General features: G+C 35.5%; 6 protein-coding genes and 1 long non-coding RNA gene across 15 annotated transcripts; 6 read left to right on the top strand and 1 right to left on the bottom strand.

Moving 5' to 3' along the window:
- Positions 1 to 174: 174 nt before the first annotated feature.
- Positions 175 to 25,963, bottom strand: LOC132199255 (cilia- and flagella-associated protein 20). Its single transcript, XM_059623847.1, has 2 exons — positions 25,563 to 25,963; positions 175 to 567 (listed from the first exon to the last, which is right to left on the bottom strand). The coding sequence occupies exons 1-2, from the start codon at positions 25,836 to 25,838 to the stop codon at positions 262 to 264; spliced, it is 582 nt and encodes a 193-aa protein (XP_059479830.1). The 5' UTR covers positions 25,839 to 25,963; the 3' UTR covers positions 175 to 261.
- LOC132199216 (baculoviral IAP repeat-containing protein 2-like) lies at positions 1,925 to 3,287 on the top strand. The gene is made up of 2 exons (XM_059623784.1): positions 1,925 to 2,036; positions 2,144 to 3,287. The coding sequence occupies exons 1-2, from the start codon at positions 1,993 to 1,995 to the stop codon at positions 3,102 to 3,104; spliced, it is 1,005 nt and encodes a 334-aa protein (XP_059479767.1). The 5' UTR covers positions 1,925 to 1,992; the 3' UTR covers positions 3,105 to 3,287.
- On the top strand, positions 4,253 to 5,436 carry LOC132199246 (E3 ubiquitin-protein ligase XIAP-like). Its single transcript, XM_059623836.1, has 2 exons — positions 4,253 to 4,388; positions 4,589 to 5,436. Exons 1-2 carry the CDS (start codon positions 4,324 to 4,326, stop codon positions 5,367 to 5,369), a joined length of 846 nt encoding a protein of 281 aa, XP_059479819.1. The 5' UTR covers positions 4,253 to 4,323; the 3' UTR covers positions 5,370 to 5,436.
- Positions 6,672 to 7,765, top strand: LOC132199231 (baculoviral IAP repeat-containing protein 1-like). The gene is made up of 2 exons (XM_059623811.1): positions 6,672 to 6,806; positions 6,887 to 7,765. The coding sequence occupies exons 1-2, from the start codon at positions 6,739 to 6,741 to the stop codon at positions 7,725 to 7,727; spliced, it is 909 nt and encodes a 302-aa protein (XP_059479794.1). The 5' UTR covers positions 6,672 to 6,738; the 3' UTR covers positions 7,728 to 7,765.
- LOC132199158 (E3 ubiquitin-protein ligase XIAP-like) lies at positions 8,919 to 10,433 on the top strand. Its single transcript, XM_059623687.1, has 2 exons — positions 8,919 to 9,063; positions 9,144 to 10,433. The coding sequence occupies exons 1-2, from the start codon at positions 9,002 to 9,004 to the stop codon at positions 10,414 to 10,416; spliced, it is 1,335 nt and encodes a 444-aa protein (XP_059479670.1). The 5' UTR covers positions 8,919 to 9,001; the 3' UTR covers positions 10,417 to 10,433.
- Positions 15,465 to 21,191, top strand: LOC132199179 (baculoviral IAP repeat-containing protein 1e-like). Of its 7 annotated transcripts, XM_059623756.1 has the most exons (7): positions 15,476 to 15,589; positions 15,635 to 15,927; positions 17,259 to 17,332; positions 17,692 to 17,917; positions 18,151 to 18,678; positions 18,860 to 19,954; positions 19,998 to 21,191. In XM_059623756.1, the coding sequence occupies exons 6-7, from the start codon at positions 19,923 to 19,925 to the stop codon at positions 21,058 to 21,060; spliced, it is 1,095 nt and encodes a 364-aa protein (XP_059479739.1). In that variant the 5' UTR covers positions 15,476 to 15,589; positions 15,635 to 15,927; positions 17,259 to 17,332; positions 17,692 to 17,917; positions 18,151 to 18,678; positions 18,860 to 19,922; the 3' UTR covers positions 21,061 to 21,191. The 7 variants fall into 7 exon arrangements, with proteins under 7 accessions (XP_059479733.1, XP_059479717.1, XP_059479725.1 ...); XM_059623750.1 differs by having other exon boundaries at positions 15,465 to 15,589; positions 15,659 to 17,332; XM_059623734.1 differs by having other exon boundaries at positions 15,465 to 15,589; positions 15,662 to 17,332.
- LOC132199284 (uncharacterized) lies at positions 21,833 to 25,614 on the top strand. Of its 3 annotated transcripts, none has more exons than XR_009442094.1 (5): positions 21,833 to 22,032; positions 22,136 to 23,435; positions 23,672 to 24,282; positions 24,777 to 25,022; positions 25,091 to 25,614. It is a non-coding gene; the product is annotated as an uncharacterized LOC132199284 (long non-coding RNA). The 3 variants fall into 3 exon arrangements; XR_009442093.1 differs by having other exon boundaries at positions 22,136 to 23,124; positions 25,091 to 25,533; XR_009442095.1 differs by having other exon boundaries at positions 22,837 to 23,124; positions 25,091 to 25,532.
- Positions 25,964 to 26,012: the final 49 nt, after the last annotated feature.

Raw genomic sequence — 26,012 nt, forward strand, 5'->3', positions numbered from 1 at the left:
AAAAAAGTTCTTTTTAAGCACATGTAATTTTTTTTTATCAATTTTTGTCACTTTTCTGATGTCAACTGAACTGAACCCTATAGAAGATTTTTATCAGTGATAAACATTTTATCCTGAAAAACTTCAAAATCTAAATTTTGCCTCTCAAATAGGTTAAAACAAGAAAGAAGGAAATTTGATACCGATTGGATTTATTTTTTCTATGAATCACAAATTAAAAAAAACGTTTCGCACTTAATTGGTTCAGTCTTGGCGTGCGTCTCACTGCTTGGCCTTGTTCTGGATGGGCAGAAAGAGTTTGAACTCTGCGGGCAACTCGTCCTCGGAGTAGAGCCTGTCGGAGAAGTAGACCCTGCGGATGCGGCAGTTGGCGTGGATCTGCACGCGCAGCGTCTCCACGTAGTTGGTGCCGTAGGCGCGGCGCGTGAAGTCGGCCAGGTTGAACTGGATCTGGTTCCAGCCGTCGTCCAGCCGCATCGGCATCGTGCAGATGAACGGCTTGACGCGCGTCGTCGACTGGTAGTTGCTCGCCCGGAAACGCCGACGCACGTTCTTGTCGTCCAGCACCTGCCAACATAAAAGTTCTAATCAGTAAAATAATCAAAGGTTCCAAAAATTAACTAAAATTGAAGGAGCTTTAATAAAGTCTTGTAATTATTACAGTGAACAATATTAAAAATTTATCAATTTTTAAAATGTTAATCCTTATTTACAAAAGAAAATACGACATTAATAAAATTAATTAATAAACATAAATTAGATTTTTTTGAGCTAATTAATTTAAAAGAAATTTGGATTTTTTTATTAATTGTTCTAAATCAGCCTAATTAAAAGTTGTGAAAATTATCTAGAGTATAAATTAAAATTATAGCTCTTTAATTATTTTAGTGAAAAATTATTAAAATTTTATAAACTTTAAATGCTAAAAATATAAGAAATTAGAAATTCCCCTCTGGATTTTGAAATTAAATTGATATGAGATATCAAGAAGCAAAATACTTGGTCAAAAATCTCAATGTATTCAGAGAACTGACTTTATATCCAATTCTACAAGGATGGACCCTCCATTGGGAAATTGTTTCACAACTTTTCTTTTTCTATCTTCTTCACCTTTTCATTAAAATAACTACACCAGATGAGTTATATTACATTTTTCAAAAGTTTAATTATTTGGATTTGATTTGGAATAGGTTATAATTTTTTAACACCCTTTTGATATACCTTCTATAAATCTGCTCTATATTTCATTTTTTTTTTCAAATATTTTAATTTTATAATTCTTTAATTTTTTTTGTTCAATAAGCCAAACAAATTTCAATTTAGCTTTGGGACAAAATTATCAAAGACTTTTTAAAAAACAATTAAAAAGTCATTGCTTCAAGTCTATATGTAAAATTCAAGTTATTCAGTATCGTTAAAAACGAAATTAAAAGTAAATCAATTGTTCATAGACTTTGTGGATAGACTTATAAATCAAATGAGTCTTAGATTTTAGTTAGTTCCTTCCGGTTTTTCTTATGTAATTGTGGTCAAATTACACCATTGACATTTTTATTAATTGAATTAGCACTTATGTATTTATGAAATTTAAGACGAATGAAGATTTTATAAAATTACATAATTATTCCTTATAAACTGCGCAACCGACGATGAGAGATGAATTTCAAATTATTTTCTTTCTATCATGTCAAGCATTTCCTAAAATTATTCCCAAATTGTAAAAAGAAAATTTAAACAGTTTTTGCAAATAAAAGTTTTCATTTTTTGCAAATAAAAAATATCTATATCCTCTCTGACTAATGCAAATCTAGAAATTTCCCCTAGGAAATATGATATCATGGCCTACTAACAACCACAGAATAAAGTCTTAGTTTTCATGCGCTCATATAATAAAAGCAGCCAGCACACTTTTTACGTCATTCAACTACGGTGCCTCCTCTACCGCAGCAGGCATTCAACTTGTGAGGCATTTTAAAATAACCGCGAGGCGAAATGGTTTTGTATTGTACAGACACAGGGAAGAGACCTCCTGACTGGTAAGTTGAACCAACAAAATATAAATTATTAAAACAACTTGACGCATATATTGTGCATAAAAGATTTTCAAAAAATTCTAAAATCGATTGTTTTTTGTTTTAAAAAGGTCATGGCATCAAATTATAAACGGTGATGATTCAAGCGGCGGGCCTGCATCATCATCGCAGCAGCCTTTGACGGTGACTCAGAGCGAGGCGGAAAATGTGTATAAATGTAATGGTTTAGATTTGATTCTCGACATCGCACTGCACCGCTTGATCACTTTTCCTGCTAATTTTGGAATCGATCTCCATCCACTGGCGGAAGCTGGACTTTTTTATGATCAAGTTAGAAAAACTATCAAGTGCCACTTTTGCAAGTTTGAAGCCAAAAGTGCAGCGTGTTTTAAAGGCAAGAACGCGAGTGGAATTTTAAAAATGAAGCCGAATTGTGTCATCGGCCAAAAATCTTCCAAAAACGTCCCAATGGGGAACATAAATAGTGTTTTGAATTACAAATACGAATCTCATCGACTTTATTCGCTGCTGAAAAAGAAGGACTGGAAATTCGTGACGCCCGAAGATTTGACGCGATTGGGGTTTTACTACACCGGCCAAGAGGACAATTGTCGCTGCATTTACTGCAATTTGGAGGTGCGCGGGTGGGAAGACGGAGACACGCCCGACGGCGAGCACAAACGGTGGAACCCAAACTGCCCTTTCATGAATAACCCTGAAGCCGTTGTCAATATAAAAATTGGCCAAGAATTAACTGAAAAATATTGCGACTCAGTTGGAAAAAATAAAATTGGAATTGGATCGAATCCATTCAAATTTGAGTCGCTGGAAAAATATGGAAGCAACATCAAAATGATATCTGATAATCCTTTGGTCACAGCCCATGATTTGAATATTCACGATTACACTTCACCGAAGCACCCTGAAAAAATTTTCAAATCAGAACGTCTAAAAACTTTTAAAATTGGCCCAAAGGACTTTCCCAAACGCCGGAAGTTCTGGCATATTTGGGATTTTATTACACCGGCTCCGGCGACCGAGTTGTTTGTTTTCACTGCAACCTTGGCCTGAAGGACTGGGCGCCTGGCGATGACCCTTTCAAGGAACACGCCAAGTGGAACTCAGGGTGCCAACACCTCATCATGCAAAAGGGCTCAGAATTCATTCGGCAAGCTCTTCACGGAAACAAAAATCAAGAAAATGAACAAGCGATGGAGATGTGCAGTTCTTTCTCTAATAAACTTTGTTCAAATTGCAATATCAATCGCGTGGCAAAAGTTAATCTACCGTGCGGACACGTAAATCTCTGTAATGAATGTAATACTGATAAGTGTGTTAATTCACCTTGTAATCAAGACATATTGGCTGAAGTTTCTGTATTTTTTTGAGCAGCATTTTGTTGTATTAGAAGTACTTATTAAAATTATGAAAAAAATGAATAGCAAACTGAAATTTTTATTAAAAAAAAAGAAAAAAAAAACACTTGTATATGATGGATGAATATTATATTAAAGTGTATTTCAACATAACAAGTAGAAAACCAAATCGAAAAAATAAATAAGTGAAATTAAAGCAATCAAGGAAGAGAGACGAGTAATGAAATTTGATTCACAATTATTGTTTTCATGGCTAATTTTAGTTAGTTTTAATGGACAATAAGAATTAAGAAAAAGGGTTGAATTGAGTCTCCCTGAAATTAAATAAAATGATAGTGCTTGCTGTATTTTCAGGTGAAAATCATTTAATTTCTAACGTGCGCATTGTTTTATCATTTATTAGATTTTTTCCAAAGAAATTTTTCGAAAATGTAAAATAAATATTCGTTAACCACTTCAAGTATCAGAGTGAAAAGCTGAAAATCACCACTGATATAAAAAGTATTACCCGCAACCAGGTGTGCGAACATCTCGCTAATTAAAAAATAGCGATCTCAGTTCATGATTTTTTGATAGTAAAGAATCAAATTGTTGGAAATAAAATATTCAAATTAAGCAATAAAAGAAAAAAATTCTACATTCAAGAGACACATTTTTAATAATGAAATAATGAAGTATCGTCATTTAATATTGCGATCCAGATTTAGCAAGCGAAATAAGCAACAGCGCGGTCCATGCGATAAGATACAGACTAAAAAGTCTAAGCCTTTTTAGTCTACATCTGAATAGCGCATATAAAAAGGAGGCCAGCAAAATTTTTTTGTCACTCGGCTGCAGCGCCTCACCCAAAGTGAACCAAAGCTTGCGCAAACCATAGAACCCGAAACGCCGCTTGTGAAGCTTTTATTTTAGCGATGGGCAAATCAGATTGTATAAATTTACAAAATGAGCACTCTGCTTCAGGAGACACATCTGAGGGGTAAGTTGCCAACCAAAAAGAAAATTAAATGATTTCGTTAAGATGGAGTACGCTGATCAGTAATTGGCCGCGTGCATTTTAAACAAGCCCGAGGAAAATATAATTGATAAAAAGTGGCAAAAGCAGATCGTCCTTCATATTGAAATCATAAAACAGCAGCACAGTAATTTCTAGCACCATTATTTGTTCAAAATTTATAGGTCCCAGAATTTCGCGCCATCGCAAGAGATTCATGGAGAGGCGGACGCATTGACTTACGACTGGAATGGCCGGAAATTATTTTTACTAATTGCACTGCACCGCCTGTTCACCTTCCCTACTAATTTTGAAATATATTCCCGGCCTTTGGCGGAAGCTGGACTTTTTTGGGATGGAGTAAAAAAAGTAATCAAGTGCCTTTTTTGCGAGTTTGAAACCAAGGATGTAAATCCCTTTAGAGACAAGACCCTGGGTGAGATTTTAAAAATGAAGTTAAATTGTGGTATCGGCCAAAAAACATCTAAGAACGTCCCAATCGGAGAAACAAAGAATTACAAATTTGAATCTCACCGACTTTATTCGCTGCTGAAAAAGAAGGACTGGAATTTTGTGACGCCCGAAGATTTGGCCAAATCGGGATTTTACTACTCCGGCCAAGAGGACAATTGTCGCTGCATATATTGCAATTTGGAGGTGCGCGCATGGGATGAGGGAGACACGCCCGACGGCGAGCACAAACGTTGGAACCCAAACTGCCCTTTCATGAAGTACCCTGAAGCCGTCGTCAATATCAAAATTGGCCAAGAATTAACTGAGGTGGCAAATGACGCAACTGGAGAAAATAAAATGGGCGCAAATTCGTTCACTCCTTGTTCGCTTTGCCACTCCAAAAGCGTGGCTAAGCGCAATCAACCCTGTGGTCACGCCAACCTATGCAATGGATGCGTTGCAAATACATGTCTAACGTGTAACAGAACTATTTCTTGTTATGATCACATGTAATTACGAGTTGTAATTATAAGCAATATATTAGATATTTTTAAACATTTATAAATCATGATTTTTTTTTTAAATTAAGTCAAAAACCTTGTAAATTTTGAAATTTTATTATTTAAATCTTTTATGCATAACGCACAGCATTAAAATAACAGACTGAAAGAAAATAAAAAAAATTAACCCTGAAGAAAACAGAACTCAATCCAACGGAATTGAAATATTTTGAAAATAATCAATATTCAATTAGATTATTTAAAAAATCATTCAGAGATATTAATTTCATTGTAGTCGTAAATTTTTAAACGATAAAAAATATTAGACATGTAGAAAACAAAAGTTTTCTTAATTTTTTCTTGTCAAGCATCTTGGTGTAAAAGTAATTTTCTGAAACAGGGCTCCCAACTATTGCAAATTCGAGGGTCAAAAGCAGTCACAAGAACAGCATTGAATATTTCAATTTGTTTCAATTATGAATATAGTTATCTTCATGAAGGCCGCAGGGTCAATTAAATTTACGTCAACTTTTCCCTACAGGTTTTCTGAGTCATTCATTGTTTCAAAGGCAAAGCGCAATATCCTACTCGTAAAGAATAAAAAACAACCAGCCGACTATACATTCAATTTAATATCACGAATAAAATTAGTGAAATTCTTCAAAAAACAATTAAACCTTTTTTACAACTGAATTATTTTAAATTTTATACCATTTTAAACAATTTTAAATATATTTTACAAATTAAATTTCTTTGTGGATAATTTATGAAACTAGAAATTTACCAAGTTTGGTGTAAAATCAACAACACATATATTATAAAAGTAATATATAATAATTATTATTATAACTTTCAATTTACGCTGAAGCGAGCAAAGGCGCCAAACGCTTTACAGGTTACAAGTTATAATTATACTTGTTAAAAGGTCCACTATGAAAAAGAGGCATAAACTTTGACGCCATTCAGCTGTAGTGCTACGAGTATTAGTTCTCGGCGCTCATATTTAAGCAGCCAGCAAACTACAGCGTCGCATACCAAAATAAACTTTATGTTTCTCATGCAAAATAGCTGAGGTCTATGATTTTTTTTTCACAATTTGTCTGACGTTGATTAATCAAACCTTAGGAAAAAAACGCATTACTTGTACATATATTTGCAAAGTAACTTTATCAACATGCAATCCAATGCAGGCCGCACGCTCCAAGCAATTAAGAAAAAGTATGACAAGTATTGGGTTAGACTAAAAAAGTCCTACTGTTGGTCCTACTATTAAAGCTACCGCAGCTTATATTCCTCATTGTCAATCAGTAACAGCGCCTCTCCCAAAAGCGAGCCGAAGCCTTTGCATACCATTAAACTCACGTGCCGTTTGTGAAGCTTTCATGGAGACCTTCAACCGTTCAATAGCAAAGAAATGCTCCGCTTTACAATCAATAGAAATATCTGCAAGGTAAGTCAACTGAGAAATACAAATTTTTTTACTAGCCAATTTTAAATTTTAATAAACACAAATATTTTCATTTCAAAAAGGTTGAAATTTCCTACCCAAGAGAATGAATCATATGGCGAATCTACGTCATCAATGCGAAGGAAGAAACCGATGAGGAAACCTTTGGCGGCAAAACATGTGTACCCCTGTGATAATGCAAAATTGGTTCTCAAAATCGCACTGCACCGCCTGTTCACTTTCCCAACTAATTTTGAAATCGATTCCCGACCACTGGCGGAAGCTGGACTCTTTTGGGATCGAGATAAGGAAGCGATCAAGTGCTATTTTTGCAAGATCGAAACCACGGATGTAAATCGCTTTACAGGCAAGACCGCGGGTGAGATTTTAAAAATGAAATCACATTGTGGCATCGGCCAAAAAACATCTAATAACGTCCCAATCGGAGGAACTGAGAATTACAAATTTGAATCTTACCGACTTTATTCGCTCCTGAAAAAGAAGGACTGGAGATTCGTGACGCCCAAAGATTTGGCCAAATCGGGATTTCACTACACTGGCAGAGAGGACAAATGCTGCTGCATTTACTGCAATTTGGAAGTGCGCGGATGGCAAGAGGGAGACACGCCCGACGGCGAGCACAAACGTTGGAACCCAAACTGCCCTTTCATGAAGTACCCTGAAGCCGTCGTCAATATCAAAATTGGCCAAGAATTAACTGAGGTGGCGAATGACGCAACTGGAGAAAATAAACTAGGAACAAAAGAGTTCCCACCTCATCTTTGTTTGCTTTGTAATCGCTACACTGTGACTAAGCAAAATCGTCCCTGCGAACACATCAACGTTTGCGATACATGCAACAAAGATATGTGTCCAGATCAGCTGTGTGGTAAAAAAATTTTGGAGCATGTTCCAATACAATAAACATATTTATGCAACAATAAGAATAAACATATTTTGTAATCGTTTGTAAAACAACGTATTTTTACTTATTATTAATCGTAATTTATATGAAAAACATTACACCAAATGTGATGGTTTTATATACTTTTAATTTAAAAACTTAGCTAATTTTTAATGGAAGAAATTTCATTTCAACATTTTTTCTTTATCCTCCTAATTAAAATTTCATGAAAAAATCTCACATAAAATAAAACAATGATAATTTTATTGAATAATTAATTGATTTAGCTGACATAATGTTCCCGAAAATAGTTAATATGTGAAATGCCTAAAAAGTACGAGACATGAAACGCAGAACATGTGTTTTTCTGCAGCGTTCTTGTTCAACATCATGGCGAAAATTCAAAATGTAATTTCGCGAATCAGTCAATTCCGATGTAAGAAATGTAATGAGCTTGATGTCACAATCAATTAATTAAGTCTTTCGCGGAGGCGTAAGAAGAGGAATAAATGAAAATGAGAAGTAAAATTTAAAAATAATTATTTTTTCAATAATTAAAAAAGGCTAAGTGCGCTGTGCTGTAGTCTGTAGTCGAATTCCATATTTTTTCAAATATCTGAATCAAAAATAATTAACAAATTGTGCTGAATTTACACACCAACATTTTATTTTCTTTTTTAACGTGGCCACGACGTGACCAATTAAAACTCGAGAGCATGCATAATAACGGGTCAAGATTTTCATCTACTGTGCAACGATTAATTTGAGAAATAAGTATTTACAAATAAGTTTTAGGCGACGCCTAAAAAAATATTGATGATGAATTAAAATTTCATATTTGTCGGACAAGAATAAACAACAATAATAATAATCACTAGCTTTCCTATGAATCTTCTTACTCGTCCTTGAACAGTAGCAAAATATTTCAAATTGAAACTTAATTATTTTTATGCAGAATAGGTGAGGTCTATGATTTTTTTTTTTCTAACACCAAGTTCAAATTTTGTCTGAAGTTGATTAATCAAACCTTAGAAAAAATAGAATTTGAACAAATATTTACGAAGTAAATTTATCAACATGCTATCCCCGCACCAAAGTAAGACAAGTTGACAAGTTATAGAGTTATTTAGTTAGACTGCAAAAGTCTAACGAGTCTGTCTAACTATTAAAGCTACTCACGACAGCAACAAATTCCTCACTCAGCGAAAGCGCCTCTCCCGAAGCGGGCCGAAGCCTGCGCATACCATTTTTTATATATTATAAACTCACGTCACGTGCCGTTTGTAAAGCTTTTATGGAGATCTTCGACCGTTTCATAGAAAACACAGCTTTAAAATCAGGAGAAATATCTGCTAGGTAAGCCAACTGGCAAAACACAAATTTTCTTATAAGCCAATTTTAAATTTTAATATCACAAATATTTTTGTTCCAAAAAGGTTGAAATTTCTTACCCATAAGAATGAATCATATGGCGAATCTACGTCATCAATGCGAAGGAAGAAACCGACGAGGAAACCTTTGGCGGCAAAACATGTGTACCCCTGTGATAATGCAAAATTGTTTTACAACATCGCACTGCACCGCCTGTTCACTTTCCCAACTAATTTTGAAATCGATTCCCGACCACTGGCGGAAGCTGGACTCTTTTGGGATCGAGATAAGGAAGCGATCAAGTGCTATTTTTGCAAGATCGAAACCACGGATGTAAATCGCTTTACAGGCAAGACCGCGGGTGAGGTTTTAAAAATGAAATCAACTTGTGGCATCGGCCAAAAAACATCTAAGAACGTCCCAATCGGAGGAACTGAGAATTACAAATTTGAATCTCACCGACTTTATTCGCTGCTGAAAAAGAAGGACTGGAATTTTGTGACGCCCGAAGATTTGGCCAAATCGGGATTTTACTACTCCGGCCAAGAGGACAATTGTCGCTGCATTTACTGCAATTTGGAGGTGCGCGGGTGGGAAGAGGGAGACACGCCCGACGGCGAGCACAAACGGTGGAACCCAAACTGCCCTTTCATGAATAACCCTGAAGCCGTCGTCAATATAAAAATTGGCCAAGAATTAACTGAACAATATTGTGATTCCATTGGAAAAAATAAAATTGGAATTGGATCGAATCCATTCAAATTTGAGTCGTTGGAAAAATATGGAAGCAACATCAAAATGAAATCTGAAAATCCTTTGGTCACAGCCCATGATTTGAATATTCACGATTACACTTCACCGAAGCACCCTGAAAAAATTTTCAAATCAGAACGTCTAAAAACTTTTAAAAATTGGCCCAAAGGACTTTCCCAAACGCCAGAAGTTCTCGCGAATTCAGGATTTTATTACACCGGCTCCGGCGACCGAGTTGTTTGTTTTCACTGCAACCTTGGCCTGAAGGACTGGGCGCCTGGCGACGACCCTTTCACGGAGCACGCCAAGTGGAACTCAGGGTGCCAACACCTAATCATGCAAAAGGGAACTGATTTCATTCGACAAATTCTGCACGAAGATAAAAGTAAAAAAAACGAGCAAGCGATGAAGACGTCCACTTCTTCCTCAAATAAGCTTCTTTGCTTTAATTGTAATATTAATCGCGTGGCAAAAGTTAATCTACCCTGCGGACACGTCAACCTTTGTAATGAATGCAATGCTAATAACTGTGTTGATTCATCTTGCAGTCAACAAATTTTGGGAGAGATTACTGTATTTTTCTGAACTGCGTTCTACATAAAAAAAATTACTAACTTAGAAAGTAATTTTGTTTTTATTTGAAAAAAAAAACCCCAAAAAAAGAATATATTAAAGATTTAGTAATAGAAAACGGACAACCAAAGAAATTTATTACAAATAATAAATAAAGCGAAATTACAGATATTTAAGGAAAGAACAGGAAAGAGAAAAACGCGAGATGGAATTTGATGAGTAATAAACGCAAGCGTGATGAGCGCAAACACATTTTTTTCACTGATTTTCACGAGCGCTACTCATTGATAATCGTTATCTAGAATCGAGTGTTTATTTCATCTTTTGGTTCGTCGAATAAATAATAATCATATAGACATTTCAATCCTTTTTTTTCTTGACACACTAAATTCAAAGCAACGAGGCAGGAAATTTTAAGTATAATATTAATTATAAGACTTTCAGGAAAGTCTAATTCTCACATCTCACATGATAAGGTCAGATAAGGTGTTATTTATTTATTAAATGCTTTTGCAAAGGTAACTTTTGTCGTCAATTTCAACTGTTGATGCAAGCTTTACTCATACTTAAGTAGGAAGTTTCTAGTTGCGTACCAGTTGCGCACTGTTGTTTTCCTCCTTCAATTATTTAATCAGATTTGCTACTTTTGCACTTATTATTAAGAGCAAAATATAAACTTTTCCATCTCAATTGACGCGCACTCTGAATAAAAATACTATTATTTATTCCTTTTTGCCAGCATAAAAATTGGAAATTTAGAAAAGAAAAGGTCCGCAACTAGGCAAGATATCAAAATAGTAAACTCAGAAAACCGAAAAAAGAGCAGTTATCCTTAAAAATTGCTGCATGTGAAATAATTCAACACGTAATTCAGGTTAAAAAGAAAATTAATAATATTTTATTAATTCCGTAAATTTTCAGAGATTTTTTAAGCATGACATGAGTAAGACTGCAAGTTAGACTTAACTTTAAAGTTAGACTTGTAAAAAGTCAAAGCCCACGATTGCGTGGAGTCCCGCAATAGGGCCGAAAAGAACAAGGCCGAAAACGGCTGAGCGGAACAAGGCCGAAAAGGAATAGTGCCGAAAAGGAACAAGGCCGAAAGCTGAAAAATAACCGATAACCGCGAGCGCGTTCAGCTCAGCGAACATTCAATCCTTTGCGCGTCAATATCAAAATCCGTCATGCGGCCGTTTCGCATTGGAAAATATAGATGAAAATTGATTTTACACAAGACTTCGCAAAAAATCTTCATTTTGGGCGAGACACATAGTCACAAAATCACATAAATTTGGGGGACAACAAGATGAAGATAAGTTGATCTCTTGCACAGCTTAAAAAACCATACTGCATCGGAACTCGGAAAACACGATCTTTCAAGAAATTATTTGTCCAGGAAACTTATCACTTATGTGTATAAACTTCTCAACCTTTTACTATAAGATCATTGTAAATTTTTTATGTCCACTGACCTATTGATTTGTATTTGGGTGGTATGAACGTGATTTGTTGAAATTTGTTAAGCTAATTTTGAGAAAAAAAAAATAAATTCTAGGAAATTCTCATAACAATGCTAAATTTAAATTTCAAAAATTTGGTTCTCCTAACAAATTCATTTTGTCTTAACTATGTCTCCTTGGACATAAAAAATCCAATGCTAAAATGTAGAGCAAAATTAATTGGGTCATTTTTTTGCAAAAGCTCTCCTTAATATTGAGTTTTCAAGTCAGCTGGTCAGTTTTTGGTTCACGTGTTTCCAGCATATCGACCATAAATAAAACCAGGAAACTGAAAATTTCCTCCCTACCACATATTAAATAATTTAGATATTTCTTACTTTGATTTATAAGGACGATGATACAAAATTTGTGTCCTGAGACCCAAGGCGTTCCATTTCTTATTGGGATGGCGGGTTGACATAACACGGTAATCGCGGTGATTTCCCAAAAAAAAAATCGGTTGTTCCTAGTTTGTTTGCACCGGTATTTCGGCCTTGTTCCTTTTCGGCCCTATTCCTTTTCGGCCCTGTTCCGCTCAGCCATTTTCGGCCTTGTTCTTTTCGGCCCTATTCCGGCACTCCGATTGCGTACAAGTGTTCACATCACGATTTTACTTTTACTGCTCGCTCTGCCTGCTTGGAAGCACAACGCCAACTCTCCTATATTTCGGCCCATTTATATAAGACAGAACATCACAGGTAAGAATAAGTGCTGGCGTTAGCAGTTTTTTCTCGGGCCCCTTATTTAAATTATAGTTTGAATCTATCTTACTTAGTCTTCTTAATTATTTAATACGTAAAGGAGGTTGACCCAAACAAAAACTGTAATATTTTCTCTCTGATTTTAATGATTTTTCTTTTATCATTAATTAATAATTTAATTTCTATTTTATTATTTACATAATTATTTACCTGCACTATTCACAAAATTTTTTGACTGCAAAAAATTGAGTGAAATAAATTAAATTTATTTAAACATAAGTTGAAGTTCAAAGTAAATAATTAAACGATTATCACTTATTGTTAATTTTTCTCCCTAAAACGAATTTTTGCAACTTTGCACAGAATCTTCAGACTGTGTGGCACAGTGGTTAGTGCGCTTGGCTGATAATTTGGAGGCCTTTGGTTCTATCCTGGCCAGGGTCAGGGCTTGAAAAAGTTCTGATTCTGACCGGCTAGTTCACAAGACTAAAGAAAATCATAGGAGGTGCATTAATCACTGCGACAGGCAGATTCGGGAGAAATTGCAGGCATTTCGTTTGCAATTTCGGCTATGCTGTCTGGTGTTTTCTGCGGTTTCCATCAGACATTCCAGGCGAATGCCGGCATAGTTCCCTTTCATAGGCCGCAGCCGCTCACCTTCCTCATCCTTCAAATTCCCAACATACAAACCCATCCTACACTCCCTTCTCCCCGGCCCAGTGGGTCGCAAGGTCACCGTGTTATCGGCCCCGAAAGGGGAGAATCCGAGTTATCGGCCCTTGCGATTTAGCAGCCTGTCTGCTACCGCTGGTGCCTTTCCCAAGAGGGATAAACAATTTAAAAAAAAAGCAGTTGTGATTTTTTTTTTTAAATCATGAGTTGTATTTTCGGAAATGTTATTTATGTTTTCAACAATTTATTATTTGATTAATTTTTTCTTGTTTTTTAGGCAAGCGAAAAAATAATCTTAATTTTGTGTTGCAGAAAAATGGAAACGGTTCCAGAGAAATTTTCACCGCAAACAAATGAAGTCCAATTATTGACGCCCAACCTCGCAATCAACCGACTCTTCACTTTTCCTTCATGGTTTGGTGAGACTTTCAACATAGACTTTGACAACCTGAAGAAATGGGCTGATGACGGATTTCTCTTCCACTGCCAAGGCAAAATAATTTGCTATTTTTGCGGCTACAGTCTGGAAAAGAGCGATTTGAAAAATCAAACAATGATTACAAAACACCAAAACTGTTCTCCTGAGCTCTGCAATAAGAATGTCCCACTGGGAAACATTGAAAGCGTTTTGAATTACAAATTTGAATCTCACCGACTGTATTCGCTGCTGAAAAAGAAGGACTGGAGATTCGTGACGCCTTTTGATTTGGCGCGATCGGGATTTTACTACACCGGCCAAGAGGACAATTGTCGCTGCTTTTGTTGCCGATTGGAACTGAAAGCGTGGGTGAAAGAAGACACGCCGGAATCGGAGCACAAAAAGTGGAACCCAAACTGTCCTTTATTGAAGAATTGCAAAATCGACAAAAAAAACATAAGAATCGGGGAGGAGAAATACGACATGAGCAGCGATGGGACGGGAAAGCCAAACGCCAGCACCGAATATTTTGAACCATCAGAGGCGGACACTTTCAATTTCTTCATCTACGCCAGGCAAATGCCGGAGCACCGGAATTTCTGTTTGTTCTCTGACCGGCTCGAATCGTTCCAAAACTCTCAATTTCAAAATTCTGCTGACGCCTTGGCCGAGTCTGGGTTTTTTTTCAACAACGGCCGCGTCACTTGCTTTTACTGCAATGCCGCGTTTGAAAATTCTGAGCTTGACCCTTTCACTGAGCACGACAAACAGAATCAGCAATGTCCGTTTTTGGTCATGCAATTCTGGCAGGGAAAGGAACCCAACATTTTTTCCAATTCGAGCATCAATTGTTTAAAGTGTAGGAGCCGACGCTTGGCCAAAGTTTGCCTCCCTTGCGGCCACGCAAATTATTGTGATTTGTGTTCCGATCTGACGTGTCTTGTCTGCAAACAAGAAATACTTGCACAATTGTACGTCTTCATTTGAAATTAACAATTTTGTTTTTTTTTTTTTAAATATAATGGGAAAATTTGAGATTATTCGTAAATTAAATAAAATCTTTCAATTAAATAACTTTTTTATGTACAAGCGAAACAATTCAATGTTAACATCTAAGTGAAAATTATTATTCTAAAAATATTTCTGATTTAAATTAGTTTTTTTTTTAAATTCTGGAAATCTGTCTTTTTAAAATAATAACAAGCAAAAATTTTGTGCATGCACATGAATAAATTTTACTCCTCTGACTAAAACACGTCATGCTTAAAAAAATGCCCTCGCTACTTTTGATCTAATTTATAAAGTAGAAACATATTTGAAAAATATACAACCTTTTGAAAATAAGCGCCCAATTGAAAATTGAATAAAAACGATGAAATCATGAAAAATAAGTAAGTTTAACTATCAGCATGTGGTCATTGTAGTAAAAATTTACTTTGTTCACAATTATGTGATGAAATTGAAATAAAATAATTGAGTTTTAAGTTTCAATCGTTTGGAGTTTTATTGAATATTATGCCAAGTACTCGTAAATAATGAAAAGCAGAAATGGAATTTGCTGTGATGGATAGCAAAATGATTATATAATTTGTTTGATGTTTGTTTTCTACAACCGGTTTTAGGCAACCAAAAAAGGGTTAGTAGCGCGCTCATACATTTCAACAGAGACGAAAAAACCCATGTCAATAAATTTTAATAATGTTGGCGCCTCATAGCTGACGTCCCCACTACCAGGCTTTATATTTATAGCTTGAAAGAACCTCCTCTTTATAAAAACTGTAGTCGTGTCCACTTTTATCTCATCGCGCTAAACACTCGCATCACAGTTTTTTCTTTCAATATTAATTTGAAAAAAAAAACAATCAGTAAAGAGAGCTGAAGCGATTTTCTTTAAAGTCTTAAATATTTATTATTATTATATTTATAAAAACTGAAATTAGTTCTTAAAAGTTAATTGATTCCAGCAGATTGGCATTCGGGACGATTTCTTTGGAAGGAGCGGCAAAACAAAAGCCACAACTCGCCGCTGATACGAGCTTCCTTTTGAACATGGCGCTTCCTAGCTTTGTGACTTTTCCCCCAATTTCCGAAATCGAACCTCGACCTAGACCGTTTTGGGATCAGAATTGTAGGAACTTCAATTTCCCCTTTTGTGAATCGCCTGGCTTGGGAGAATAAGTTCAAATTGCGTTGAGGACAAAATTACTCTCTGGTGTTTGGGCAGAGACCAATGGTGAATATCCGGTTCGGATGGTGTGATTAACGGATTTTTTCCCTTTAAGTGAAAAATTTTTCCGTAATTTCTGGCCGATCATTCTCAACGCAGAAGGGATTCACTCAAATTTCGGTTAGACCGACTCCGTCGTTGCATATAATACGCTCCAGTTTGCTCCTCGCCGATTTTTATGTTGACGACGCCTTGGGGGTTTTTCAAAAACGGGCAGTTGGGTTCCACCGCTTGTGCTCCGACTCCGGTTTGTCTCCAGCCTTCAATCTGCGCCACTCCAGTTAATTAAGTTGCTATGAATGCAGCGGCAATCTCAGGTGTGGTACCAATAAAAATTAGATAAACTATAATTTTCAATTACATAGGGCTCTGAGCATTAGTAAAAGAATAATATTTTGATTTTAATTAATTATGGTCTTGTCCAGAGGAGTTTTTTTTTTAATTCATACTTAAAAGATTTTCAGCCAATTTGTGCAATTATTTAGATTTCATCAAGAAATCAGTTAATTCCAGTATAATAAATATTTTATAAAAATATCGCTGGCAAAATTATCCATCTGCTAATATTTTCCCCTGGGATATGGGATGATTGATAAATAATTACTTCTTGCAAAAATATCTTAAGTTTTAATATTAGTATGGGCCAAATGTAATATACTTTAAAATTTAACATAATAAAATATTCTTTCTGCTACCCACTTCATTATTTGTTAACAATTTGAAGCAATAAACACGTGGCAAAAAATATTAAAAAATATACACATTTGTTCCAATTTTTGTTCTACACATATCGAGGATGCTGAAATAACTTTTTAATCGGAATTTAATGGATTATATTTTTTTACTTTCATTTTCTAATAAAAATGAAAAAAAGTTGGCGCAACTTTCTTAACATATTCATTTTCAAATATTTTCTTTCCCTTATTCATTTGTAGTTTATTTATAACAGATATGAAGCGCATCGTCGCTGAAAAAGATTGATTTTAAATTTGGTAAGATTAGGTTTTTTGGGTGGGAGGAGAACGACAAACCAGAATCAGAACGCAAACGGTGGAAACCAAACTGCCCGTTATTGGAAAACCCCGGGGTCGCCGTCATCATGAAAATTGGCCAAGAGCAAACTGAAGCGTTCAGCGACGGAGTCGGTCTAAAAAAAATTGGAGTAAATACTTTCAGCGTGGTTGTGTGCTAGAAAAATATGAAAAAACGTTATTTAAAAGCCCAAAATGCGTGAGGTACACCTTTTGATTTATGAATTCATATCTGGTCGTTACCTAAACACCAGAGAGTTAGTTCTCCTCAATGCAATTTGAACTCTTTTTTATATTTGGACCAAGCCGTGGAGGTCCTCGCGCTATCCAGATTTTTCTGTACTGGAGGGAAATTATGTGAGCCCCCAGGACTATCTCAGGTATTAACCAAAATTAAGTAGTAAATAAAATCATGTCAAATTTCTTAGTATTTCTTTTGATATAATAATATAATGTAATAACCATTTAAAATCATTTTCTTGGTAAACGGAGCAATGAATTTGCTACAAAAAAGGTCACTATAAAAATGAATAAAATAAATAGAATAACTGGATCTAATTAAACTTCAAATAATAATATGAAGACTTCATGAGTTAAAATATTCAATCTGTTATACTAAAAATTTTGTTTAAAGTTATTCATAGCTACCAATATAGGGGTATTGAAAATTTAATTTTTCCCATATTTTGTTTATTGACAACTGCAAATGTTATAAGAGATTTTATCTTCAATTTTCCAGGAATAAAAAGCAAGACCGAGATATCACGCAATTTACTTCAAATATCCACCGCATCTACCTCTCCACATTGGAAATTTGTGGCACCTTTTTAGATTTGCCTTAACTACAATTTTGAGTTGAGCGAATGAGAGGAAGAAAGACACTGAAGACGCTCAATGCCCATTAAAAAATATTAAAGAGCGTTGAGAAGTGGGAAATGAATTTATCTTGGAGGTATATCTCGAAGGTAATTAATTATTATTAAATAAAAAACATTCAATTCGTAATTATGCCATTTTAACCATTTTTTCTCTCATTAAAATCGATAAGAGTTAAAAAAGTCTTTTGTTATTATTTTCCAAAATTAATTTCAAATTTCCAAAACTAAAACTAACAAAACCAACAACATTTAAATCCTAAAAATCCATGGCAATATATTTCAATTTTTAAACCAATAATTGATTCACAATTCTATTCTAGGGGAATTCATCACATCAATGACAAAGAATCACCCACCCAACTTTTCAGTCGAACATCAAAGATTGGTCACTGAGGTTGCCCCAAACCCCAAAAGGCTTTAACTGAAGCAAGCAAGCTTTTTATTCTCAGGACGCGGCAACCATGTCAATAGTTTTATTTTCAAACTGGAGCTCATAATGATGCTTTCTAGAAATGAAAAATTGTTCGAACTTTTCACTTATTCATGATATGTCTGATATGATACAAATTATGAAAAGGACAATTTATAACGTTTCAAACCTCACTGACAGTGTAAAAGCTACTTACTCATGCAGTAATAAAAAAACTATTTTTAATGTTTATACTAATAACAGATTAAATTTAAATAAATATTTACAATTTTAAATGTTTATGTTGGTTTTCTATTCCAGACTGATTTCTTTTAGAGATCGATTCTCAGTCACTGGTCGAGGTCAGGAATTGATTTTCTGGTTTTCTACTAACAATTTTGCGTAAAAATAAATAAAAAGACAAGCTTAAGATTTAAGAGTGAGTACAAAATTGTGTTGAGAAACAAATTTTTATTGATATTTACAATAAAATTGTACAAATTAAGATTTAGATATGTAATAAATAAATTCATTGAACCGCCAGAAATGAGATTTATATTAAAAAAATCTTTGCTTCCTGAATTTGCCTGAATTAATGGCTTGTTTTTTTTAATTGATAGAGTTGCTGAGACTGAGAAGTTTTTTTGTAAGATTTTCAACTTTTGCACTTGGACGCGGCAAAATATTTACACGCACAAAATGAAAAAAAAACTCGCTGCATTTCTACCATTTATAAGCTACATCAAAAATGAAAATCTGATAAAAACGATGCATATTTTGAATGAACATGAAATTCTTTAGAATAGTGTGACAAAGTTACCTGGTCCTAAACATTAGTTGCAAATTAAGTTTTTGTTGAATCACGGAAGGAAACCTCTGCCCACATCGAGATACTTTTGGTAATAAAAAATTTAAAATCATTAACGAAAAAATTTAAATATTTGAATGAGAGAAAAGGAAACGCATTATTATGGATACGTTAATTAATAGGATAAAAAATTTGTAACTTTTAAATTTTTGTTTTTATATCTGAACACTCACAAAAAGTATAATAAGAAAAAAAGAGAGATTATGTTATCAATCAATAATAAAATTGACTATTTTGTTCGCTGTGAGACTTCTCTTGCACAATTTATAAGGAAATAACTAAAAATGAGTAACCGCAAGCTTATAAAGTTTAGCTTAACATAATTTTTCAAATTTCCCAGCTAATGCTGGTTTATTTAAATTAAAGATAATTAAAAACAATTCAGTTAGTAAATAGAAATTATTTTGACAGTCTATCACACTCTCTCTATATTAAACTGCTAAATAACTGCATTTGAGCAAAAAATTACTTTTTAGTATAGGAAAAATTAAATGAAAAATATTAAAGGTGATGATAAATAAAAATTTTGTAACATTTTGTCAACAGTTAATAATAGAGACGTGTAAAAAATATCAATAAAATATAATTGTGTTCTTCTTGTTCGCTTTTGGCCCCTCCTTCGCTCGCTTTTAATACAGTCAGCCGCGCTTGCCTCTGGTACATAAGACTTTTTTTGAAAGCTGGACTTTTTGTTGCACGCACAAACGAAAGAACGTCTGGGATATTAACTTTAGCCGTGCACACGCGAATCTTATCTGTAAAAACCAACAGCACCACTCTTTTAGCCTATTTCACACTAATTATTTGAGGAAATAATGCAAGAGGAAAGCTGTAGCGATTTGTTAGAGTAAGTTGCTAAATTTGATATATAAATTAATGTTGTTTGTAAGAAAATATAATTCCAGCAGCTCGGCATCGGATCTGGGCGATTTATTGCAAGGCGCGGCAGTAAGAAAGCTCGTCACTGCTGAAAAGGGTTTCCTTTTTAACATCGCGCTTCATCGTTTTTTTACATTTCCCACGAATTTAGAAATCGATCCTCAAGCTTTGGCAGACGCTGGACTTTTTTGGGACGAGAATTCGGGAACCGTCAAATGCCACTTTTGCGAATTCGTGATTGAGCGCGATTCCGTATCAAATCTGAAAGGCAAAAGCCGGAGGGAAATCTTGCAAATGATGCCGAATTGCAAGTTGGAGCAATCGGATAACATTGAGCTGGATTCCGCCGCTAATTACAATTACGAGTCGCACCGCCTGTACTCGCTACTTCGGAAAAAAGACTGGGAATTCGTGACGCCCGTCGACATGGCCAAAGCCGGATTTTACTACATGGGGTCCAAGGACAAAGTTCGCTGTCATTTCTGCAACCTGGAGGTGCACGCTTGGGAGGAGGGGGACGTCCCTCTGGAGGAACACAAACGCTGGAATCTGGACTGCCCGTTCCTAAAAGATCCCGACAGCGTCGCCAACTTCCGGATCGGCGAAGAAATAATCGATAAAATGTCCAGCGACGGCGCCGGAAGCATGAGTCATGTGACGACCACGCCGTTCACCCCAGACGCGGCGTCGCGGATGCACCGCCGCGACTACCGCGACGAGTCTGAGGACGAAGACGATTCAGACATTTCGAGCGTGCTGGTCTTGCTGCTTTTGAGAATCATTTGCCAGGAAATCGCTCCCGGAGAGCATCCCGAGTACAGTTCCGTCGCGAGTCGACTAATCTCCTTTGAGAATTGGCCCAAGTCGCAGCCACCGCAGGTCTTGGCCCGCGCAGGGTTTTATTACACCGGCTGCGAGGACGAGGTCCGGTGCTTCTATTGCAGCGCGGCGCTCAAGGATTGGGACGACGAGGCCAACCCCGTCGCCAGGCACGCAAATGCAAACCCGAGGTGCCGATTTCTGGTGAGGAGGGCCTTCACCGAGCTAATCCTGAACGGCGTTGAACGTCATTGAGTGTAAAATAAAAATAATATATACATAATTACTAATTACATTTAAATGAGTTGCATGTAAGGCATAATTCTTAATAAAAGATTTTAGTTGAAAAAGTTATCAAAAGTAAAAAAAAAAAAAAAAAAAAAAAATGATAATAATTCAGTAATAATAGCGTGGTAATTATTTTGAGCTGGAGGGGACTATTTTATTTGCAAATTTTCAGAGTAAAAGTGTAACATGTATGGTACTTAGAATTGCTTGGTTTAATAAATGAGTTGCATAAAACTTGCAAAAGTTTAATTCCTAATAAAAAATTTGAATGTGCATAATTTTTAATTTCATGTTGCTAGACAAAGAGTATTTTAAGCAAAAGTAAGGCTTTTGCACGCCTTTGGCGTTCTATTAATAAATACAATATTAAAAATAATGAATACCTAAACTGAAATAAAGTAAGCTATTTGAAAAGAAAGAAAATCGAATTTTAATCATTTTTGTTGCACTTACAATTTTTTCTATGATGATAATTTATTTAAAACAGACCTTATCGAACGCAAACCCTGCTTATCAGCTCTGTTATGTTGGCCAAAAAAAGATGTCTACCTCCCAGAGCCATAAGGCCCCATGGCTCTGACGGCAGCCGTGTACCAACATAATTTCGGGACGAGCAGGGTTTGATCGAACGCAAGACTAATTAAGACCGATCGGTTGTACAACCAGCAAAGTAATAAAGAAAAAAATCACTTCATTAAATTTTGATAAAAACAAATTATGGAATTCAAAGTCTCAGTAAATATTGCAAGAAGTAATGTGCGGTAATATGTATGTATGAAAAAATGGTATACATAAAAAATTGGACTTTATAAAAAAGTCGCACAATGCTCTAAAGTAGTCTAACGTCAAAGGTTTATAAAAAGTCTCATATTATACGAGAGCCAAGAGCTTTTCACTTCTGCCGGCTGGCCAGTCTAGGAGGGGCTTGCACTACAACAGGTAATACTAAAATTTTGAGTCGCCTTAAAGGCAAATTAAATCTAAAGCAAAGTTAACTGAGAGCTTACCTCTTTAACATCCAATCCTACATGATTTTTTGCAGGAAAATGAACACCACCTTGAAATTTTGTCTTAACTACGCGCTCCACCGTTATTTCACGTTTCCAATGGAGTGCCCGTTAACAGATAAGAAAAAACTAGAGTTTGCAGACGCCGGATATTACTACAATTGCAAAATGGGGCAATATCAGTGCTACTTTTGCAAACATGCCCTTGCTGTGGTGTCCATAAAAAATGATTATAAATATGAATTATTTATCAAACCCAATGCCAAATTTCTGAACCTTCCACCCACGCATAACGCATTGACAATTTTTATTGTGGTTTGGCGATTTGGAGCACTTTAAGCTTACATTGTAATGCTCATGCACTCAATTGTTACCCTCTTTTGACAGCTCAATTTGTTCACAAATTTTTTATTCCGAGTATCATATGTTTTATAATGAACACATTTTTTCTTAGTGTTTACTTTACTTGTAAACGCACTTTCTCCATTACATTCTTGTATATTTTCTCTAAATTTCATTGCTTCTCTAAAAAAACCAAAAAAACAATTTAATACTCCTGTGTTGCAGTTAGATAAAAATGCTACAAAATTAAAATCTTTTCGAGAGCGTTTGCTTATTTTTTTAAATATTTCTGAATAGGTGCGCAATTTAAGATTTTTTTCAGCATTCTTTAATCTGCACAAAGATGAATGAAACTTTGGCTGTGTGTTATGCATTGATTTTACTTAATTATTAGGTCCATGGTGTTATGCCTTGTTCTTGTGAATGAAACCCTTAGTTGAATGGGAATGAACCGCAGCGGCAAAAAGCGTCATGTTGCGTCATCTATGGAAGTCACTCGGATGCAGCAGCACAACCACCAAGATCAGTGTGAGGCAAGGAGTTTGGTTCCAAACTCCTTGGTGTGAGCAGCAAAAAGACGGCCGACACAGCTATAGCAAGCAGAACCGGCTTTTAACTGATTTTCATTGGAAATTTTTGATAATCGGAGGTAATTCCCATCATAAGAAATGACTGAAACAAGGTAATTTTGCGCTTAATTAAATTTAATCAACAAACCGTTTGATTGACGACAGGAAAAGTTTCTGCAGCCGCACTTGGCTCATTTTCTCAGTTCAATCATGCTTCAAAACATCAAAGCAAATTTATTTTGGAAATGATAATTATCTCTTAACACAAGAACTGGTTTGAAGGGTTGGACAAAGCTTGACAAGCCGAAAGCATCATTAATGCGATTGATCATTTAACTAGCCACGATCAATTAATGGCCTAGCATTGGAAGCATAGGAAATCACAAGATGCTTTTGATGGAGCGGGCAATATCCGATTTGGCCCGTAATTATGTTCCATAATTTCATTTTCAAGGCTGGCAATTAAATTTTTATATTATTGACTCATAAGTTTTCCGTTTAAGCATTTACACAAGATTCTGTTTTTTTTTTCTATTTAAAATCTTGTCTTGTAAATTGATACATTTTTTTTCAATTTCATTCACAACCTCATAAAAATATTTCACAAGTTCCGTCTAATTATTATTTTAGGAATTTATGGGAAACGTGTTTATTTTTCAGTGCCGAGATGATGAATAAGGTAGCGCGTGATCCTCCAGGCGCAAGGACCATCAGTTTTTGGCAGTTTTTGTTATGAATGTGCCATAAATATGATCTCTCTCCAAAAAAAGCAAAATAGTACCGCGCGATTTATATTTTGTCACCGGTTATTTTAATTCCATAGCATACTAAAATATAATTGTAAGTTAAAATAGTCCCAAATATTTTTGTCATTTGTATTTTTGGTCTCTGTTCTAAAATTGTTTCCAATTAATTCAATTCAACATAAATAAAAATTGACATTTTATTTTAACTGCAAGAAATATCTTTTTATGCTCAACACACTTCTGAAAAGAACCCATCCTCACGCCTGCTTGTTCCACCAGTTTAAGTTGATAAATAAAGTAGAAATTAGTGCGAATTTATGAATGGAGCCTCAATCTGTTGCCGTGTCTTTGGAAAGAAGGGGGTACCAAGGCGAGAGGGGAAGAGCAACAGCAACCGAGGCTGGAGCTGGCCAGAGCGCGGTCATTTCGTACTTCGCAGAGATCAGTTTTTAGCCAAAACCTTAGATTATCTCACATCTGCCCGAAGTCAAGCCACACTTTGTAAAAATTTAGGAACAATAAAAGGTAATTAATTCCAAACTTATCTAATTTAATTTGCGAAAACAATTTCTCGAGTTTATGTTTGGTAAAAGGCAGGCAAGAGCGTTTAGAGCGTGTATGGAGAAAGGAAATCAAATATTTTTGCGAACAACTTTTTAATGCAACGACTGAATGCGAATAAATTTATGTAAAATAATGATAATTTTTGTAAATTATAATCGATGTCAGAATTGATCAAGGAAGACACCATCTTTATATTTTGTGAGGCCAGAAACTGATAATTATGCAATAATTCATGTATAGAGTCCTTCTTTTCAATTTTTTAGTTTCCTGTCTAATATACACTGATTTTATTTTAATTATTTATCTTTCTTGGCAACTAAAAATAACTCTTGAGTCTGCGTGAAAATGTTTTTTATGTTTAATATTTACAATAGTTTAAACCTAGCGTAAAAAGTTAAAATTATTCGTAATCATCCCAATTAATTTTTAACTAATCTCCCCTGTTTATTTTTCAGTGCAAAAAAATGGGCAGAGTAGCCAAGAATAAACAGGGAGCTGTTCTTTGCAACAACGACCTGGAGGTGCAGACGCAGACGGTTGACCCCCCTCGCATCACCATCCACTTGTTCCTTCGAGTGCTCTCCTGGCCTTTCCGCAAACTTTTGGCCTTTGCAACTTTCGTTGCTGAAAAGTTCTTCCCAGGAAGGTTTCAGAACCCGACACTTCAGGTCAACTGTTAAATTTCATTCCTTGGGATTATGGTATGTTGTTAAATTCGGATAAGTTAATTTTTCGAAAGACGCTTTTGCTTTTCCATTTCTTTTTGCAGAAACATCCAACTCCATACTGTTTATGATGTCCTTGCAGGGACAAGCAAAAGATGGTCGAGCCACGCGCAAGGAAAAGGACGGAATTGATAAGGAAGTTCTGAAGAAAACCACATATTATAGAGTGCTGAAGATAGCTTTGACCTTCCAATCGCAGTTGCCTAATGCGCTTTGGAAACGTTCGATTCAGGCAAATTATTAAAATATTATTAAGACAAAATTATTATGAAAATATTTCCATATCAACAAAATGAACAAAATCATTCTGGGTGCACATGCACATAATAACTTTCATTTAGGGCTAGGTGTTCAGTGTTTTTCATCGATTTCCTAAGTTGACGAATATTATGTATTCACTCCAAAGTTAAATATCAAAATCTTAAAGTATTTTTCCAGGAAATAAAATTAATGTTTGACAAGATAAAATCTAATCTGTTTGCATATTAATTAATTACAAAACTTATGGGTACATACCTGAACTTCAAAGGTGAAATATTTCTTCATGTTCTTGATGATCATGACCAGGAAGGGCAGTTTGATACCCAGAGTCTGTCTGGGGTCGGCGGGGCAGGTGATGTAGCACGTGCTGACGTTGGTGCCGACGATTTCCAGCACCAACGACTGGATGTCGTTGTCCGTGATGCGCTTGATGTGGCCATTGCGCACTTTTTTGTCCCAAATCTGCAGCGGTTTGCTGCCGATGCTGTAGAGGATGGAGAGGAAGCCGCTCTGGAACGTGTTCTTGAACATATCGCAACTCTTTCTACACCATCGGCCACAAATTCGGCCCAAGTATCTTTCAAAACAACGCCGAAACCCGGGGCAACCGATTGTAATAAACAATGTAAACACAAAAGGGGGCGTAACTGAAATTTAGTTGGATTTTCAGCCAATGGCGGCGCTCGGCGCGTGTTTCTTTCACAA

This window comes from Neocloeon triangulifer, unplaced genomic scaffold (assembly GCF_031216515.1).
Source record: "Neocloeon triangulifer isolate White Clay Creek 2 clone unplaced genomic scaffold, ASM3121651v1 ptg000001l, whole genome shotgun sequence".
NCBI lineage: Eukaryota > Metazoa > Arthropoda > Insecta > Ephemeroptera > Baetidae > Neocloeon > Neocloeon triangulifer.

Coding starts and splice junctions, on each gene's coding strand:
- LOC132199216 (XM_059623784.1), top strand. CDS start 1,993: ATGGTTTTGTATTGTACAGACACAGGGAAGAGACCTCCTGACTG. Junction 2,037..2,143: donor GGGAAGAGACCTCCTGACTG/GTAAGTTGAACC, acceptor TGTTTTAAAAAG/GTCATGGCATCAAATTATAA.
- LOC132199231 (XM_059623811.1), top strand. CDS start 6,739: ATGGAGACCTTCAACCGTTCAATAGCAAAGAAATGCTCCGCTTTACAA. Junction 6,807..6,886: donor TCAATAGAAATATCTGCAAG/GTAAGTCAACTG, acceptor CATTTCAAAAAG/GTTGAAATTTCCTACCCAAG.
- LOC132199158 (XM_059623687.1), top strand. CDS start 9,002: ATGGAGATCTTCGACCGTTTCATAGAAAACACAGCTTTAAAATCAGGA. Junction 9,064..9,143: donor TCAGGAGAAATATCTGCTAG/GTAAGCCAACTG, acceptor TGTTCCAAAAAG/GTTGAAATTTCTTACCCATA.
- LOC132199246 (XM_059623836.1), top strand. CDS start 4,324: ATGGGCAAATCAGATTGTATAAATTTACAAAATGAGCACTCTGCTTCA. Junction 4,389..4,588: donor TCAGGAGACACATCTGAGGG/GTAAGTTGCCAA, acceptor CAAAATTTATAG/GTCCCAGAATTTCGCGCCAT.
- LOC132199179 (XM_059623750.1), top strand. CDS start 19,923: ATGCAAGAGGAAAGCTGTAGCGATTTGTTAGA. Junction 19,955..19,997: donor AGCTGTAGCGATTTGTTAGA/GTAAGTTGCTAA, acceptor GTTGTTTGTAAG/AAAATATAATTCCAGCAGCT.
- LOC132199255 (XM_059623847.1), bottom strand. CDS start 25,838: ATGTTCAAGAACACGTTCCAGAGCGGCTTCCTCTCCATCCTCTACAGC. Junction 568..25,562: donor ATTTCACCTTTGAAGTTCAG/GTATGTACCCAT, acceptor TTATGTTGGCAG/GTGCTGGACGACAAGAACGT.